We start from the raw sequence: 13,162 nt of genomic DNA, 5'->3' as shown, positions 1-13,162 counted from the left end.
AATTGCAACCTCTCTGAACCTCAGTGTTCTCACCTGGAAATGGAATAAGAATAATATTAATTCACAAGAATGTTCAATAAGATGGAATATTTAAAATGCTTATATGATGCATGGCAAACAGTAAGTATTCGAAACATCTTAGGCATAAAAGAAAGAAAAGAGAAACAGGAAAGAGAAAGTGAGAACAGAGGCAACAACAGAGAGGCAGGTGGCTGGTAACCCAGGGGCAACCCAGTCTAACCTGTTAGGAGTTTGACTCTCCAAGAAAAGATGCAGAAATTTAAAGCTTCCAAACTTCAGCACCCACTCCCTCAAATGGACTTGAGTTCTTCTGGTTCAACTCCCTCATTTTTCAAATGCTCTGAGTCCCAGAAAAGACATAAATTTCTCTAAGATGCCCAGATTGTTGGCAGAAGAGCCAAGCACAGAGCAATGGCCCACAGGGAAGGAAGCCTCGCAGATGGCCAGTGCGGGAGACTATGAGTTTCCTGCTCGCCTTAGTCCAGAGGGAGAGGGTCGGCCTTCCTCTGTCCCCTCAACCACAGAGAGGGTAAATGGCAGACTGAGAAGAGGAACACTGGGCAAGGAGGGGCAGGGGACTGACTTGTCCTGCCATTCCCCTAATTCCAGGCCCTGTGCTAGGCATTCCATTAAACCCAGCACAGACTCAATACTCACCCAGCCTGTGAGGGATTGTCCCATTTCGCAGGTGAAGGTACAGATGCCTGAGGCCCTTGAAAAGCTAACAGAGCTAGAACTTAAACTGCATTCTGTGTGATTCCAAAAAGCTCTGCCCTGCTTCTGCCTGGGAATTGAAACAAAACTGGATTTGGGACCAATTCTAACTGGCTGTAACTTTGGGCAATCCTTTTTCTGTGGCCTCAAGCTTTTCGTGTAAACAAGGAGGGTAGACACTGGTAACTAAGGGCCCGTCCAGCTGGAGCTGATGTTCTTGGAATTCTAAACAAACACCACCCTACAGCTGAGTCAGGAGGAAAACCTGCCAGAAATCCCACAATCTTTCAACAGGCCTTCTTGCTCAGGGCAGCCCTGCCCAGGAAGGGCCCTTTGTCCTGCCCAGCCCCAGGCAGCACAAGGCCTCCTCCCCTACCTTCAAGGATGGTGCCCATCTCTCCAGCCTCTAGCCCAAGGAGCCTGGGTCTCAGCCCACACCATTCTCTGGGGCAAATCTCAACAGTTTGGGGAAATGAAACTAAACAATGAATCAAGCTCTTCAATCAGGTGCCTATTTGCCCCCCGACCTTGGGGACCTTCCAGGTCAAGGTTTAGGCCAGTGCTTCTCAAACTGAAAAAATTGTTTCTTAATCTGCTAAGAACTTAGACTTTTGCAAAATTAAATAAATATACTAGATAGTGGTAATGGTTACACAATATTGTGACTGTACTTAATGCCACTGAATTGTGCACTTAAAAGTGGTTAATACGGTACACTTTATGTTATGTATATCTTACAATAAATTTTCTTTGATAAAATGAGATGGAAAAAAAGATGCAAAATACTAGCCTCAGTCTAAATGGTATTCAACAGACCTTGTAAGATTGTTATGAAAGTTTCCTAAATGCTTAGTTTCAATTTCTGTACTGATTTCATTGCAGAGCAGTAACATTTTGTGGACTGGCAGCTGTCCGAGGACCGCTCTTTGACAGTACTGATTCAGGCTGCTGAGTAGTGGACTCTGGCTTTGCAGAGCCTCTCAGGAGACCTTCCATAAGGAATAAGGTTTCTGCACCCCTGCTCCCCAAGCAGACACTTCTGGATACCAAGTCAGTCGACCTCAAGCTGCTCCCTGTCAGGCACATTGATCTGATTTATGCCTGGACCCCTCCTTCCACCCTAATCTGTCTCCCAGTGCTTTCTTGATGTGCATTACTAATAAAGTGTCCCTGTTGGTGGCCCCTGATAAGCAGAGAAAGTTGTGGGGTGAGGGACAGAGTGGGGTGAACTGAGAAGTACAAGGTAGAGTTGTGCCTTCTGTGTTTTTAACTCCGGTACCAAACTTGGTCCACACATCACCTCCTACAGGAAGCCATCCTGGGTCTGCAACAGAACTGAGGGGCCCCTGTCTGTGCCCCCACATCATAGCACAGGTCCTCCTGTATTCTCATTGAATGGTTGACACGGAAAATTCCAAAGTGGTGCCTATTCCTCTGGGGTGGAGGGGCCTTGATTTGAGGGTATGGCTGGATTTCAGGCCTTGGCTGGATGCTCCTGTGCAGGGTATAGTCTGCACAACTCTGAGCAGCAGCCTCGATGGTGGGAGCTCCAGGTCCCTCTCCCCTACACTGTAGGGGACTGGAGAGCGGGGCCTGTGGTTGGGATGTTGCATCTGAGTATAGTCATCTCTGCTTGGCTGACCAACAGAAAACACTGTGGGTTTTGAAAAATCTGGACACCTGGGCTCCAATTTTAGAAATTCTATCTCTAAAGGTCTGTTGAGGGTCCTGAGTCTCTATTTTGAAAAAGTGCCATGTGACTCTGATGCTCAGCTGATATCTGGCCCATAAGAGGTGCCCGTGAGTGTTTGGTGACTGTGATCATAGAGGTACAGCGTGTCTGTGGAAGGAGACACTGTGGCCTCCAGAGAGGGGAGCTGAGGGACGTCAGAAGGAGAGAGTCACTTTCATATATCCTTTTGTACTGATTGGACTTTTGATCTAAGAAAAAGTGTCTGACTAACTGTTGATGTGGCTGTCATCTATGTCAGGGACTGCAAACTCCAGGCCTGTATTTATACCTGAGGCCTGTGATCCTTAAGGACAGAGGAATGAAGAGCTGTAGAGCGCATGACCCACCTCAAGGGGGCAGCAGCTGTCCAAAGCCTGCTGATTACTTCTGGGTGGGGCTGTGAGCCCAGGGTTGCCAGAGCTTTGGTTTTTCAAGATAAGCCTGAAATCATATTTTCAAGTAGAATTGTCAACTGATTCAAAAATTTAAAGCACAGCATGGAGTGATGACAACATGCCTGAGGACCGACCCTGGCTGTAGGCCACCAGTTGGTGCCTTCAGATCTAGGAGGATACCATGAAGGACTAGGCACTTCCAAAGCCAGTCTGCAAAGCCAGAGCAGAGCCAGCTTTGCTTCTAGAAAATCAGGTTGACTCCCCATGGAGTCCACACAGGACAAGAACAAAGCAGGTGCCCAGAGGAGTCACCACCTACTCATAATAATTTAATTCAGCACATATTAACCCCTCACCATATGCCAGGCTCAGTGCTGGAGATCCAGTGGTGAATGTGACAAGGCACTGTCCCTGCTCTGGAGGACCCTTCCTTCTAACTAGGGAGACACACTTGAAACAAATGATTGCATAGTAATGAATTCATTTGTGAAACATGAGGAGCTGCAGTATAGTGTGAGGGTTTCATTCCAGACTCCGCCCCTGCCCAGTTTTATCACTTTGGGCAAATACCCTAATCTGTCTCAGCTACCTCATTTCTTGCCTGTGAAATGGGCATGATGATGTCATAGGATTGTTCTGGGGATCCATTGAGATCACTCAAGTAATCATTAGCTGCTGGCATGATGTACAGGATGCTGAGAGGTCATGTAAGAGGCTTAGCAGAGAACCCTACCAAGGCCCCCCCATCCCAGGGATACTGGAGCTTCTTGCCAGAGAGGGGAGTGGGAGGCCACAGGTTGGATGCCTGGGCCCAAGGGCCACAGCTCTCACAGAGGCTTAGTCCCCCTTTGCATCCATTATTCTGCTGTGGCAGCCACAGGCATCTGGCTAATCTCCTGCCTCTGTTTCTTCTTCCCTTGGATCCATTCCACAGCCCACTTGTCTCTAGTAGGATTTGGTGCCCAAGGACTGAGAAGGTACTGCTCTGGACCACACTGGGAGAAGGCTAGGCCTTTCTCGCTAAGGGACAGAGCCCCTCTACTGAGGCTGCTGCGTTTCAAAGCTCATCAAACTCTCCAAGTTTTATGAATCTGGGTGCCTGTATAAAACAAGTCAGAAAACTTTACTTGTGCTGCTTAAGTGTGGAATACCAGCTTCCACTGGCAGAGGCCTTAGTCATAGGGATGCTGTGTACCTGCTATTTGACCTGTGCAAAGAGGGAGGCAGATGGCAAGAGACTTAAGTGCCAGCAATGTTTCCAGGGCCATGAAGTTCAGCTCAGTGGAGAAATCCTCAGTACCCAAGACATGGTCCCTGATTTCAGGGGTCTGCAGTCTAACCAGATAGAGAAGACCCAAAACTAGTCTTGAATTTGGAAGGAAATTTCCAGGACACCTAATCCATCCTCCCATTCAAAGGGGTAAGCTCCTCTATAAGGAGCCTGGCCTTACCTTCTTATTGTTCCCAACAAATCACTTTTAACAGTGATTCAGACAACCAAACTAACAGTGAGGTGGCCAGACCATTCTCTGACAGGACTGAGTTACATGAGGTCCTAAAACCTCACTGGAATTCCGAGGTCTCCACTGGGAGAAAAACACACACAGTAAAATGGAAGATCTTTACAAAGGGCTGGTGGGTGAGGAATGAAACCTCTCTTCCCCAGAATAACAGGAGATGGTCACTAATTGCCTTTTAGAAGGTGGTGGCATTGGCTGAATCTGGGGCAGAGAATTGTTCAGGACAACAGAGGGGACACCGAGTTGCCAGAGCGGACAGCTCCCCAAGCAGCGCCTTGAGTCAGGACTGCCAGAGTTAGAACTTTACCAGCTTAGGACCTTGGGCAAGTTCCTTTACCTTCCTAAACCTGCTTGCTTCTCTGTACTGTGCAGACAGTAACAGAACCTACCTCGCAGGGCTGGAGCTGAGGAGACAACACAGCACGGCCTGAAAGTACTGCTCAACCAGCAGTAGCTTATGGCCAGCACCACCATGTCCCACTCAGCAGTGGAGTGGTTGGTTTCTCCTGCTATCGTCCACGGTCAGCGGTAAGTTTCCCAGTGCCTCGGTGTGGTGTCTGCAGAGCCCAGCGGCCCCCTCTAGCTCAGACACCCAGCACTTCATTCCCAGGCTGCTCTGACAGCCTCCCACTCTGGTCTCCATCGTCTTCTCTCCAATTCATCCCACCCACCTCCATTTTCTCTCCCTCGAAATGGCTTTGTTCACTCAACACTACCATTTCTGTGTTCTAAAGCCTTCATAGGATCTCCACTGCTTAGGATAAAGGGAAGGGAGAAGGGATCTTGATGAGCAGCTGCCACTAGCCAGTAACCACGGCAGGTTCTCCACGCACGACGCAATTACATGCTTACCGTGTTACTAAGGGCGTGCTCGGGCCCATAACTGACTTCTCCAAGGACTGGCTCAAGTCTTTCCTCCTCTATTAAGCTTCCCAGACCACTGAAGCCTGTGGTTATGCCCTCCACCAAACCAGCAAAGCAACTTGGCCAGTACAAGCACGTGGTTGAGACTGTATTCTCAGCAAAGTGTTCCACACCCTCCTGCCCACTTCATGCATAAGCACAAGATCCCCATTTCATCTTTTCATCGCTAGCACATTGCTCAACATGGGGCACAGTCTAGCTGCTTGTTAAATGTAGATTTAAGGGGTTTCCTCTTACCCCTCAAGTCTCTCTTTTCTGCTGAGGCCAATCAATCACCATGTCCAAGTACAAGAGCCTCAGGAACACACCTCATTTTCCACTCAAGCCAGAGAATGGAGTTTGCACCATGGTGACAGCCCCCAGACTGCAGTCAAGGCACTCTGGCCTTACAAGACTAACCTACGACATAAGTGCTGCCCGGAGTAGCTGGCCCGGCTCCTACCTAAGACAGGATTGAGTGCCCAGGCCCTGGAAAGCACACAGGCACTCCCTGGATGCTCCTGGGCACCCACCACTCCTCCTTCCCTCCAAAATTATATGCAAAGGAGTGGGAGGGTATAGCTCAGTGGTAGAGCACATGCTTAGAATGCACAGGGTCCTGGGTTCAATACCCAGTACCTCCATTAAAAATAAAAACAAAAGTTGTATGTAAAGAATCTGAGTGGAAATTATTTAACCTAGCTCAACCTCATTTTATCCTGGAGAAAACTGAGGTTCAGCACTAGTACTACTCCAAAGGTCAGAGGTGAAGTAGAAAGCCAGGGCTTCTGACTTTGTGGCTAAGTGGCATCCCCTTTGGTTCCCTGTGACAATGGCTGTCACAAGGTAGATCAGGACCACTTTTGGGTATGAAGTCAGGGCCACCATGGGGTTGGCTGTAACTAACTGGAGGATTCCTCCTCATACCCATCTTGACCTTCTTCTTGCTTTATGCTGAGCTCTGTTCCCTTCCCTACATGTCCCATTAAAACAAAAACTTACTGCCACTCAAGGACATCTAGTATCATTACTCCAAGTTTCTATCTTTAGGCGGTATCTATATCCCGGCTGCTCAGAACTGGTGTTTCAAAGATTCCCATAGGCACCATCTCACCCATGCAAACCTCTGATCCTGCCACGAGCCACAGACCAAGCATAGACAATGCTGAAATCCTGCACACAAGCCTCACCTGGGCGTTTGTTTAGATACTACCATCACTATACTGATCTACACTTGATCTTGTTAGTTTGCCCTAATGGCCACAACTCTAAATTCAGCCTTTTCAGAACCCCTACAATTGATCATCTTGAACAGTCAATTCAACGCACACAAAAGCTGCCCAGTATAAACTTAGCTTACTCACTAGCCTCTGGTTGAAAATAGTTGTCATTATTTATACATAGTGCTAAGTGCATATTAAATACAGTTCTAAGTGTGTGCTCTCTACACACACACACTCATTTAATCCTAACATAGGAGGAAGGTTGAGATAAACTATTGTTTTGCTCATAAGTTTGGTAAATCCCAAATCAAGAGCTGCATTAGCAGTCATCCTACAAACTCCTTCACTACAGGCGAGTGGCTTCCAAGAGCTTTTCCACAAATGTCTGAGACGCAAATAATCATATGTAATTAAGGCTATTTCCCAAATAGCCTAGGAAAGCTGCCAAAGGCTTTCCCGGAATTGAGAGGCAATCCTGTGACAACTGTGAATCCTGTAGCCTCTGGATATAAGAAGAATCAACTGCCAACCTAACCACCTGAGTCATGCCGCTCTGGAAAACGAGGTTCCCTTTATCAGTTCACAGGAGTTGTGATAGTGGCACAGAAAGTTTTACTAATCTTCTGATTCTTAAGTCACAGCTCCTGTGGCAGGAATGCACCCCCACCCCGAGCTGTAACATAAAGCAAATAAATCATCAAATGGCTCTAACTAGGATCTTAAGATTTCTCTAAACTGTTCTTTAGAAACACTATTTGCCCCTTTAATCTGACTTTTTAACAGGGACACAGAAACAAAAAATGCTTGTTTGCAAATACACATCTGAAAAACTATCATAACAGCTGATCTGGGCCCAGGCATCACAACAAAGTGACGATTGTGGAAGAAGACAATGCAAACAACTCTGGAGCAAGAAACTCCAGGGCAGAGAACTCACAGTGAGTGATGTGTGTGCTGGGTATTTCCACCAACCTAAAGGCCCCATCTGGAACAAATATAAACCAGGAGGGCCTCTATCGCTTGACAGTTTATAACCTGAATAGAAAGAAGTCACTGCCACCAACAGCACTGTGCAGTTTTATTAACCATTCAAGTACAGTAGCATCTGGTAAGATCGGGACAGTATTGGGATTGAAAAGTGAACAGATATTCAGCATCTAACAGTTTGAAAGAAGCCACTACATACTCTTTTCACAAACATGTTTTCACAGAGCCAATACAGTACTAGCCATTAACCCAGTACACCGAGTGTACTGAAGTGGGAAAGATGCAACAAGAAAAATAGCTACATTAGAAAGACTTCAACACTTTAGAAAAAGAGTAAAACACTTTTAGTTTCTCCCCTTTAGCCCCTAAAACAACATCTTACGTCTGGGTCTACCTATACAGTCCTACATCAGCATCTAGAGTATTTGTCAGGAGGGTGAAAATAAAATGACACTGGCCAGTACAGTCTTTGGATATTTAGGAAGGGGATGGGGAGAAAAGTCAGTTCCCAGAACAAATTAGTCAGCTTCAGTCTCATCAGCAGGATCTTTGGATTCTTTGTTCTTCCGCACTTCCTCAATGTGCTTGTCCTGTAAAGAAATAACACATATCATAAGGAAAAAAGCCCACCACGTCATGCCCCCAAGAAGCTCAACTCAGCATCAGTTCAAACATCACAGAATGTAATAGTGCACTATTACTACATATATAATTATATACCATGGGAATCACATAATTAGAGTTCTAAGACATCATCTTCGAACTTCCTGGATCACTCATGGAACCTAATGACTGAGCCTCCTTCTGCTCTTCCAATGAATGTGCAATTGTGCTGGAAATTACTGAATATTCCATCTTATTTTAAAATAAGATGCCTCTGATTTAAAGTGTTAGGCCCCAAAATTGATGACAAAGACACCAAAGCACATGTGATCGAGGCCAAGAGTTCATTCAAGCCACCTCATTGGTACATCAAACTTCAAGCTCTTAACCCCCTCAGAGCCTGGAAGAGACCAACCTTCTCTCGCAAACGCTCCAGCTTGGCAGCCATCTGCGCCTCACGGTTCTCTTTGTTGGCTTCCATCTTGTGGGTCAGCTTCTCTTCCGCCATTTTACTGAAGTTGTTGTTCTCCTCGATTGCTTTCTGAAGCACTTCCTTCTCGTGCTCTCGTTTCTCAGCAAGCTGCTTCAAGACTTCAGCTTCATGGGACTGGAAGAAAGTTTAACAGGCTAGGTTCTCTAAAGTGTTATTTGGTATTAGTTAAAATCACAAAAGAAATTAATTGAGAGGATTGAAGACAGAAAATTAGATCTCTTTAAATAATACTGAAGTCAGGACACGAATTATTAACATCAAAATATTGTGAAAATCATATTCTTTTTCTAGTGTTTGTATTTACTTTGGAAAACTGCCCATGTTTGTTCAGATATTCTTCCCCAATTAGTCCTTAAGAAAATCCTTGTAAGATTTACTGCTTAATGGTATCAAGATGACTTGAATGATATGCACTAAGGAATGAACTTTATTGTAAAGAATTTTCCTTTTTTAACTTCAAAGGAAACAAAGAAAATCAGCAACATAAAAAATATAACCATATTGATAAAAAGAAAATACATGGAAATGATAAAAAAAAATTTAACACTAAGCCTCCAGATTACTATTTAAGCCAGGGGATTTGTTTCAAGGAAAAGCTTATTAGCTTTCCTCTGTGGAAGCTTGCATTAACTTCCAGACCACCGCAACTCTGTTACCACGGTGTGCCTCCTTCAACAGACTCAGAATAGCCTGTTACCAAACAGATTTCAATGTGTTTGGAAGCATCAACTTGTAGGAAAACTTCAGAGCATCTGCCACTGATTCTGTTCATTCTCTTCTGCAAAATCCCAGTGATGATAAGAGTTTCACTATATTTATCCAGTTACTATGTAAAGCACAGACTAATGACTACAGGGCCAGGGCTGATTCCTAAAAAACATCAATGTCCAGCTTTTGGCTGAATCTCTTCCATGAACTCAAACTACATCACCTCCATCAAATTCCATCAACTCAGACTAAATAGAAGCGTAAGTAGGAGATGAGACTCCATTGCAAACAGTCACTTTTCTTGGGGAAGTAATTCACAGTGTTGACAATAGGTCAGCATACATACACAAAACACGTGGCACTGAAAGGGGCATGGCACGAGCTACCACAGCTTAAAAGGGGTCCCAAATGTGTACACGTGTGGTTCAATGTGCCAGATTTCAAAGCACTGTGTTGGTCACAGGCAGGTTACTACTTCACCTTTTTGTGCCTTCATTTCCCTAATGTTAAAAGTAAACCTACTCAACCCAATTAGGGCTGTTGAAAGGGGGACTAAATGAGAATTTAAGTTCTTAATGAATAGAATAACACTGAGTAGAGAGAAATACACCAAAACGTTAACAACAGTTATTTCTGCAAAGTAGGATGATGAATATTTCAAATTTCCTATTTATAAAACTTCTGTGGTTCTCAATTTTTCTATAATTAGTATATTAATATTTGTTGACTTTTCTGATTCATTCTTTCCAAAGATGGCTACTTTATAATAGAACTGCTTAGACAGGAGAAGAGCCACCACAATACCAGTATGCCAGCCAAGTAACACAATCACATTACTAACATTTTAAAATGTTTTTATTGTACAGCTCTCAAAAAACAAAACCAAAAAAAAAAAAAAAAAAACCACACAGACACAAACTGAAACCAAAAAAAACAAAAAACCCTCAAACTTAGAGACAAAAGAAAAATCATCCACCAACAAATCGGTTTTTCAATGAGAAAGAATGAGAAGCATGAACTTTGGTTTTAGACAGACCTGGGCTTAAATTCTGGCTCCAATACTCACTAGTTATATGACTTGGGAAAATGACTTGACATTCCCCAAACCATTTTCTAATCTAGTGTCTCAGACAACACCTACCCTCTAGGGTCACTGTAGAAAAGGAGAACAATACAAGTAAAGGAGATGGTACATAAGAGATCAATAAATGATGGCTGGTATTTTCTTCCCACCATTGGCATACGTAATTTTCACACAGTTATAGTCACCATCTAGCTACAATTCTGTTTTCCTCTTGTTACAGAAATAGAACAGATTTGCCACATTAATAAATATCCTATTCTCTGTGGATTGATGTGTACCTTGCGTCTTTCTTCTGCAGCTTCTAGTTTCTTCTGAATTTCCTCCAGGGAAAGGTCCTTCTTCTTTGGAGGGGAAAGGGGAAATTCTGGGACGGATTCTTTTGATCGAGGGCTAAGAATCAGCTCAAAAGCCTGGCCTGAGGCACGCTTCTCCAGTTCCTTCACCTGGATATCTGGATTTCATCATATTTATAATACATTCAGAAAAATGGAGTTTTCTATTCTAATAAACTGTTCTATCGTTTTCTAAAAATCAAATCAATTTAATGAATAGAACTAGGGCTGCTGAAGCAGCTGTGTTTATAGGCAAGAAATTATCTAAATACTTTCTCCCAGAAAAACAAAGCTCAACATTTATGGATTAATAAACACTATTCTGAGACATCAGTACTTGACAATCATGTTCATGAACAAAAGAAAGACTTGTGCAAAACTCCACATTTTGCTTTAAGACCAAGCCAAATCATCTAATAATGAAACAATTAATTATGAGCTCTCAGTACATTCAAGTGATAATAATTTTTTCCTTAATTATTTTCCGATTTACAAAATAGAATTTTTTTTTGTAAAAACAAAACACAAGTGCCAGGTTAAAGACTTAAGACCTTACCCATCTCCTATTCTAAAATTAGAAGCCCATCACAATTTCAGCTTTTTCAAATAGATTACCTACCAGAAGAAGCCATGGTGAACAGAAGACAAGAGACTGGCAGTGTATTCTACACAATCCACTGGCAAGGAGAACCCTGAAAACGATTTTCAAAAGCATGCAATCAATTTCTTTGCATTTCTGTTATGTCATTGATCCAAAGGGACCTCAAATCACATACGTATAAATCAATGTCAGAAAAATCACTACCGTGGAATTAAGTAAGACATCATCCACCAGAAAATTATAAAAATCTATAAAATACTCAAACACTGGGAAATGTGAATTGAACAGAATGTTGGTTGCAAAAGACCGCGTTAACTAAGCTTCCCGTTAAAAAAAATACTTAGATTTTAAAAATCAGACGGGGTTTAAATCACAAGATTAATTTTTCCCCCTGAAATAAACTCTAATAAATTTTCCCCCTGGTGAGAAGATATTCCAGATTCAACTCAACAGTGAGACCGGAGCCATCTTAACACTGCCTACAACTCATTGTGCAAACGAAACATCCACCCCTGCTTTGTCTGTCTGCCATGGTGGAAAACAAAACGCCCAAGCTTATATTAACCAATAATGTCGAACATCCTATTGTTCCTGAGGTTTAACCTCCTTGTCCAACACCGCGTAATATTAATTATTAGTTTCGTGAATCTCTAGGTTTCAGGTTATAGTATTTGCTGCCTTGTATAATTTTTGCATAAAAATTCCACCTCTCTTAATTTTTTAAAGGTCATTATTCTTGTAGACCCCCGCTAGTACCAACAACGTAGGCACACAGGTTATCAAAAGCTAGAAATTAAACTCCGAAGCCGTGAAACGTTCTAACACCGGCGGAGCATTAGACTCAGCACTGGACCCAGGATAGGCGTGGCCCTGGTCCAGGCGAGGAAAAGCGGCAGGCCGCCCCCGGCCAATCAGAGCACGCCCTACACTCCGGCTCCTGGCCCCTCCCCCTTCCTCCCCGCGCCTTTTCGAATCTCCCCCAACTCACAACACCCCGGAGCCCGCGCGCGTGGGAAGGGGAGGGATAGGCGGGGCTAACGGTCCTATCCGGGTAACTCCGCCCTTCCCGGGGTTGCCCGCGCGGACGCCCCCCCAACTCCCGCCAAAAACACCTTGAGGCGGCCCCCACCCCTACCGCAGCTCAGCAGGTGGGGCAGTCCTGGGAAAGAGGCCATGGGGAAGCCCCACCGTCGGCTCGCCATCTCTTTCCTTCGCTCCCAACCAACCTGCCAACACCCAAGCAGTCCACCCCCCACGCCGCGAGGACTGGAGAGCTCTCGTGGGGTATCAGCCTCTCGGGCGCAACCACACAGTCGCTGGACGAGGACGCGGCCCTGGCAGCCAGCAGTCTGCCCCAAAGGCTGCTGCCCCACTGGGGGCGCCGCCCCGCCCCTTCAGACAATGGGGACCCCAGAGGAGCCCCGCCTGCAGGAGGAGAATGGGGGGCAAACAAGGGCCTACGCCCCCTATTGTCTCCTCGACAGCACCCCGGGGCTCGCGTAGCTGACCGCGCCCCTTCCCCACAACGGCCGCGCCCCCAGGAAGCGGGAACAAAGCCGAGGCTCCGCCCGAGCCACACACAAAGCGGAGCGACCCCCGCCCGCCAGCCCCTCTGTGGCCCGAGGCCCCGCCCGCCGCCCTCCAGCCGGGGGCCGCTGCCAATGCCCCTCCGGCCGGCCGCGTCCCTCTCGCAGCCCCAACCTGCCACCTCCTCGTCCTAGAGCCCCACACCCACCTGCTCGGTCCGAGCCGCCTGGCCACACTCTGAGCACCAACAGACCCGGGAGCGCACAAAAGCGCCAAACAGCGGCACGTGACCTCCCCGCAGGGCGCGGCATTGGCTGAG

General features: G+C 45.6%; 1 protein-coding gene and 1 non-coding gene across 3 annotated transcripts; one reads left to right on the top strand and one right to left on the bottom strand.

Moving 5' to 3' along the window:
- Positions 1-5,856: 5,856 nt before the first annotated feature.
- Positions 5,857-5,929, top strand: TRNAS-AGA (transfer RNA serine (anticodon AGA)). Its single transcript has one exon. It is a non-coding gene; the product is annotated as a tRNA-Ser (tRNA).
- Positions 5,930-7,562: 1,633 nt separating this feature from the next.
- STMN1 (stathmin 1) lies at positions 7,563-13,159 on the bottom strand. Of its 2 annotated transcripts, none has more exons than XM_010993717.3 (5): positions 13,052-13,159; positions 11,335-11,407; positions 10,662-10,834; positions 8,514-8,705; positions 7,563-8,085 (listed from the first exon to the last, which is right to left on the bottom strand). In XM_010993717.3, exons 2-5 carry the CDS (start codon positions 11,345-11,347, stop codon positions 8,014-8,016), a joined length of 450 nt encoding a protein of 149 aa, XP_010992019.1. In that variant the 5' UTR covers positions 11,348-11,407; positions 13,052-13,159; the 3' UTR covers positions 7,563-8,013. The 2 variants fall into 2 exon arrangements, with proteins under 2 accessions (XP_010992019.1, XP_010992020.1); XM_010993718.1 differs by lacking the exon at positions 13,052-13,159 and adding an exon at positions 12,073-12,158.
- Between the last annotated feature and the right edge of the window lie 3 nt (positions 13,160-13,162).

This window comes from Camelus dromedarius, chromosome 14, assembly GCF_036321535.1.
Source record: "Camelus dromedarius isolate mCamDro1 chromosome 14, mCamDro1.pat, whole genome shotgun sequence".
NCBI lineage: Eukaryota > Metazoa > Chordata > Mammalia > Artiodactyla > Camelidae > Camelus > Camelus dromedarius.
The sequence above is the reverse complement of the archived record's forward strand: the minus strand, read 5'-3'. Positions and strand labels throughout refer to the sequence as shown.

What these genes read in the sequence shown, in the direction of transcription:
- STMN1 (XM_010993717.3), bottom strand. An exon ending in CTGCAGAAGAAAGACGCAAG is followed by an intron (nt 8,706 to 10,661) that starts GTACACATCAAT and finishes ACTTTCTTCCAG; the next exon opens with TCCCATGAAGCTGAAGTCTT. An exon ending in TGGAGCGTTTGCGAGAGAAG is followed by an intron (nt 8,086 to 8,513) that starts GTTGGTCTCTTC and finishes ATTTCTTTACAG; the next exon opens with GACAAGCACATTGAGGAAGT.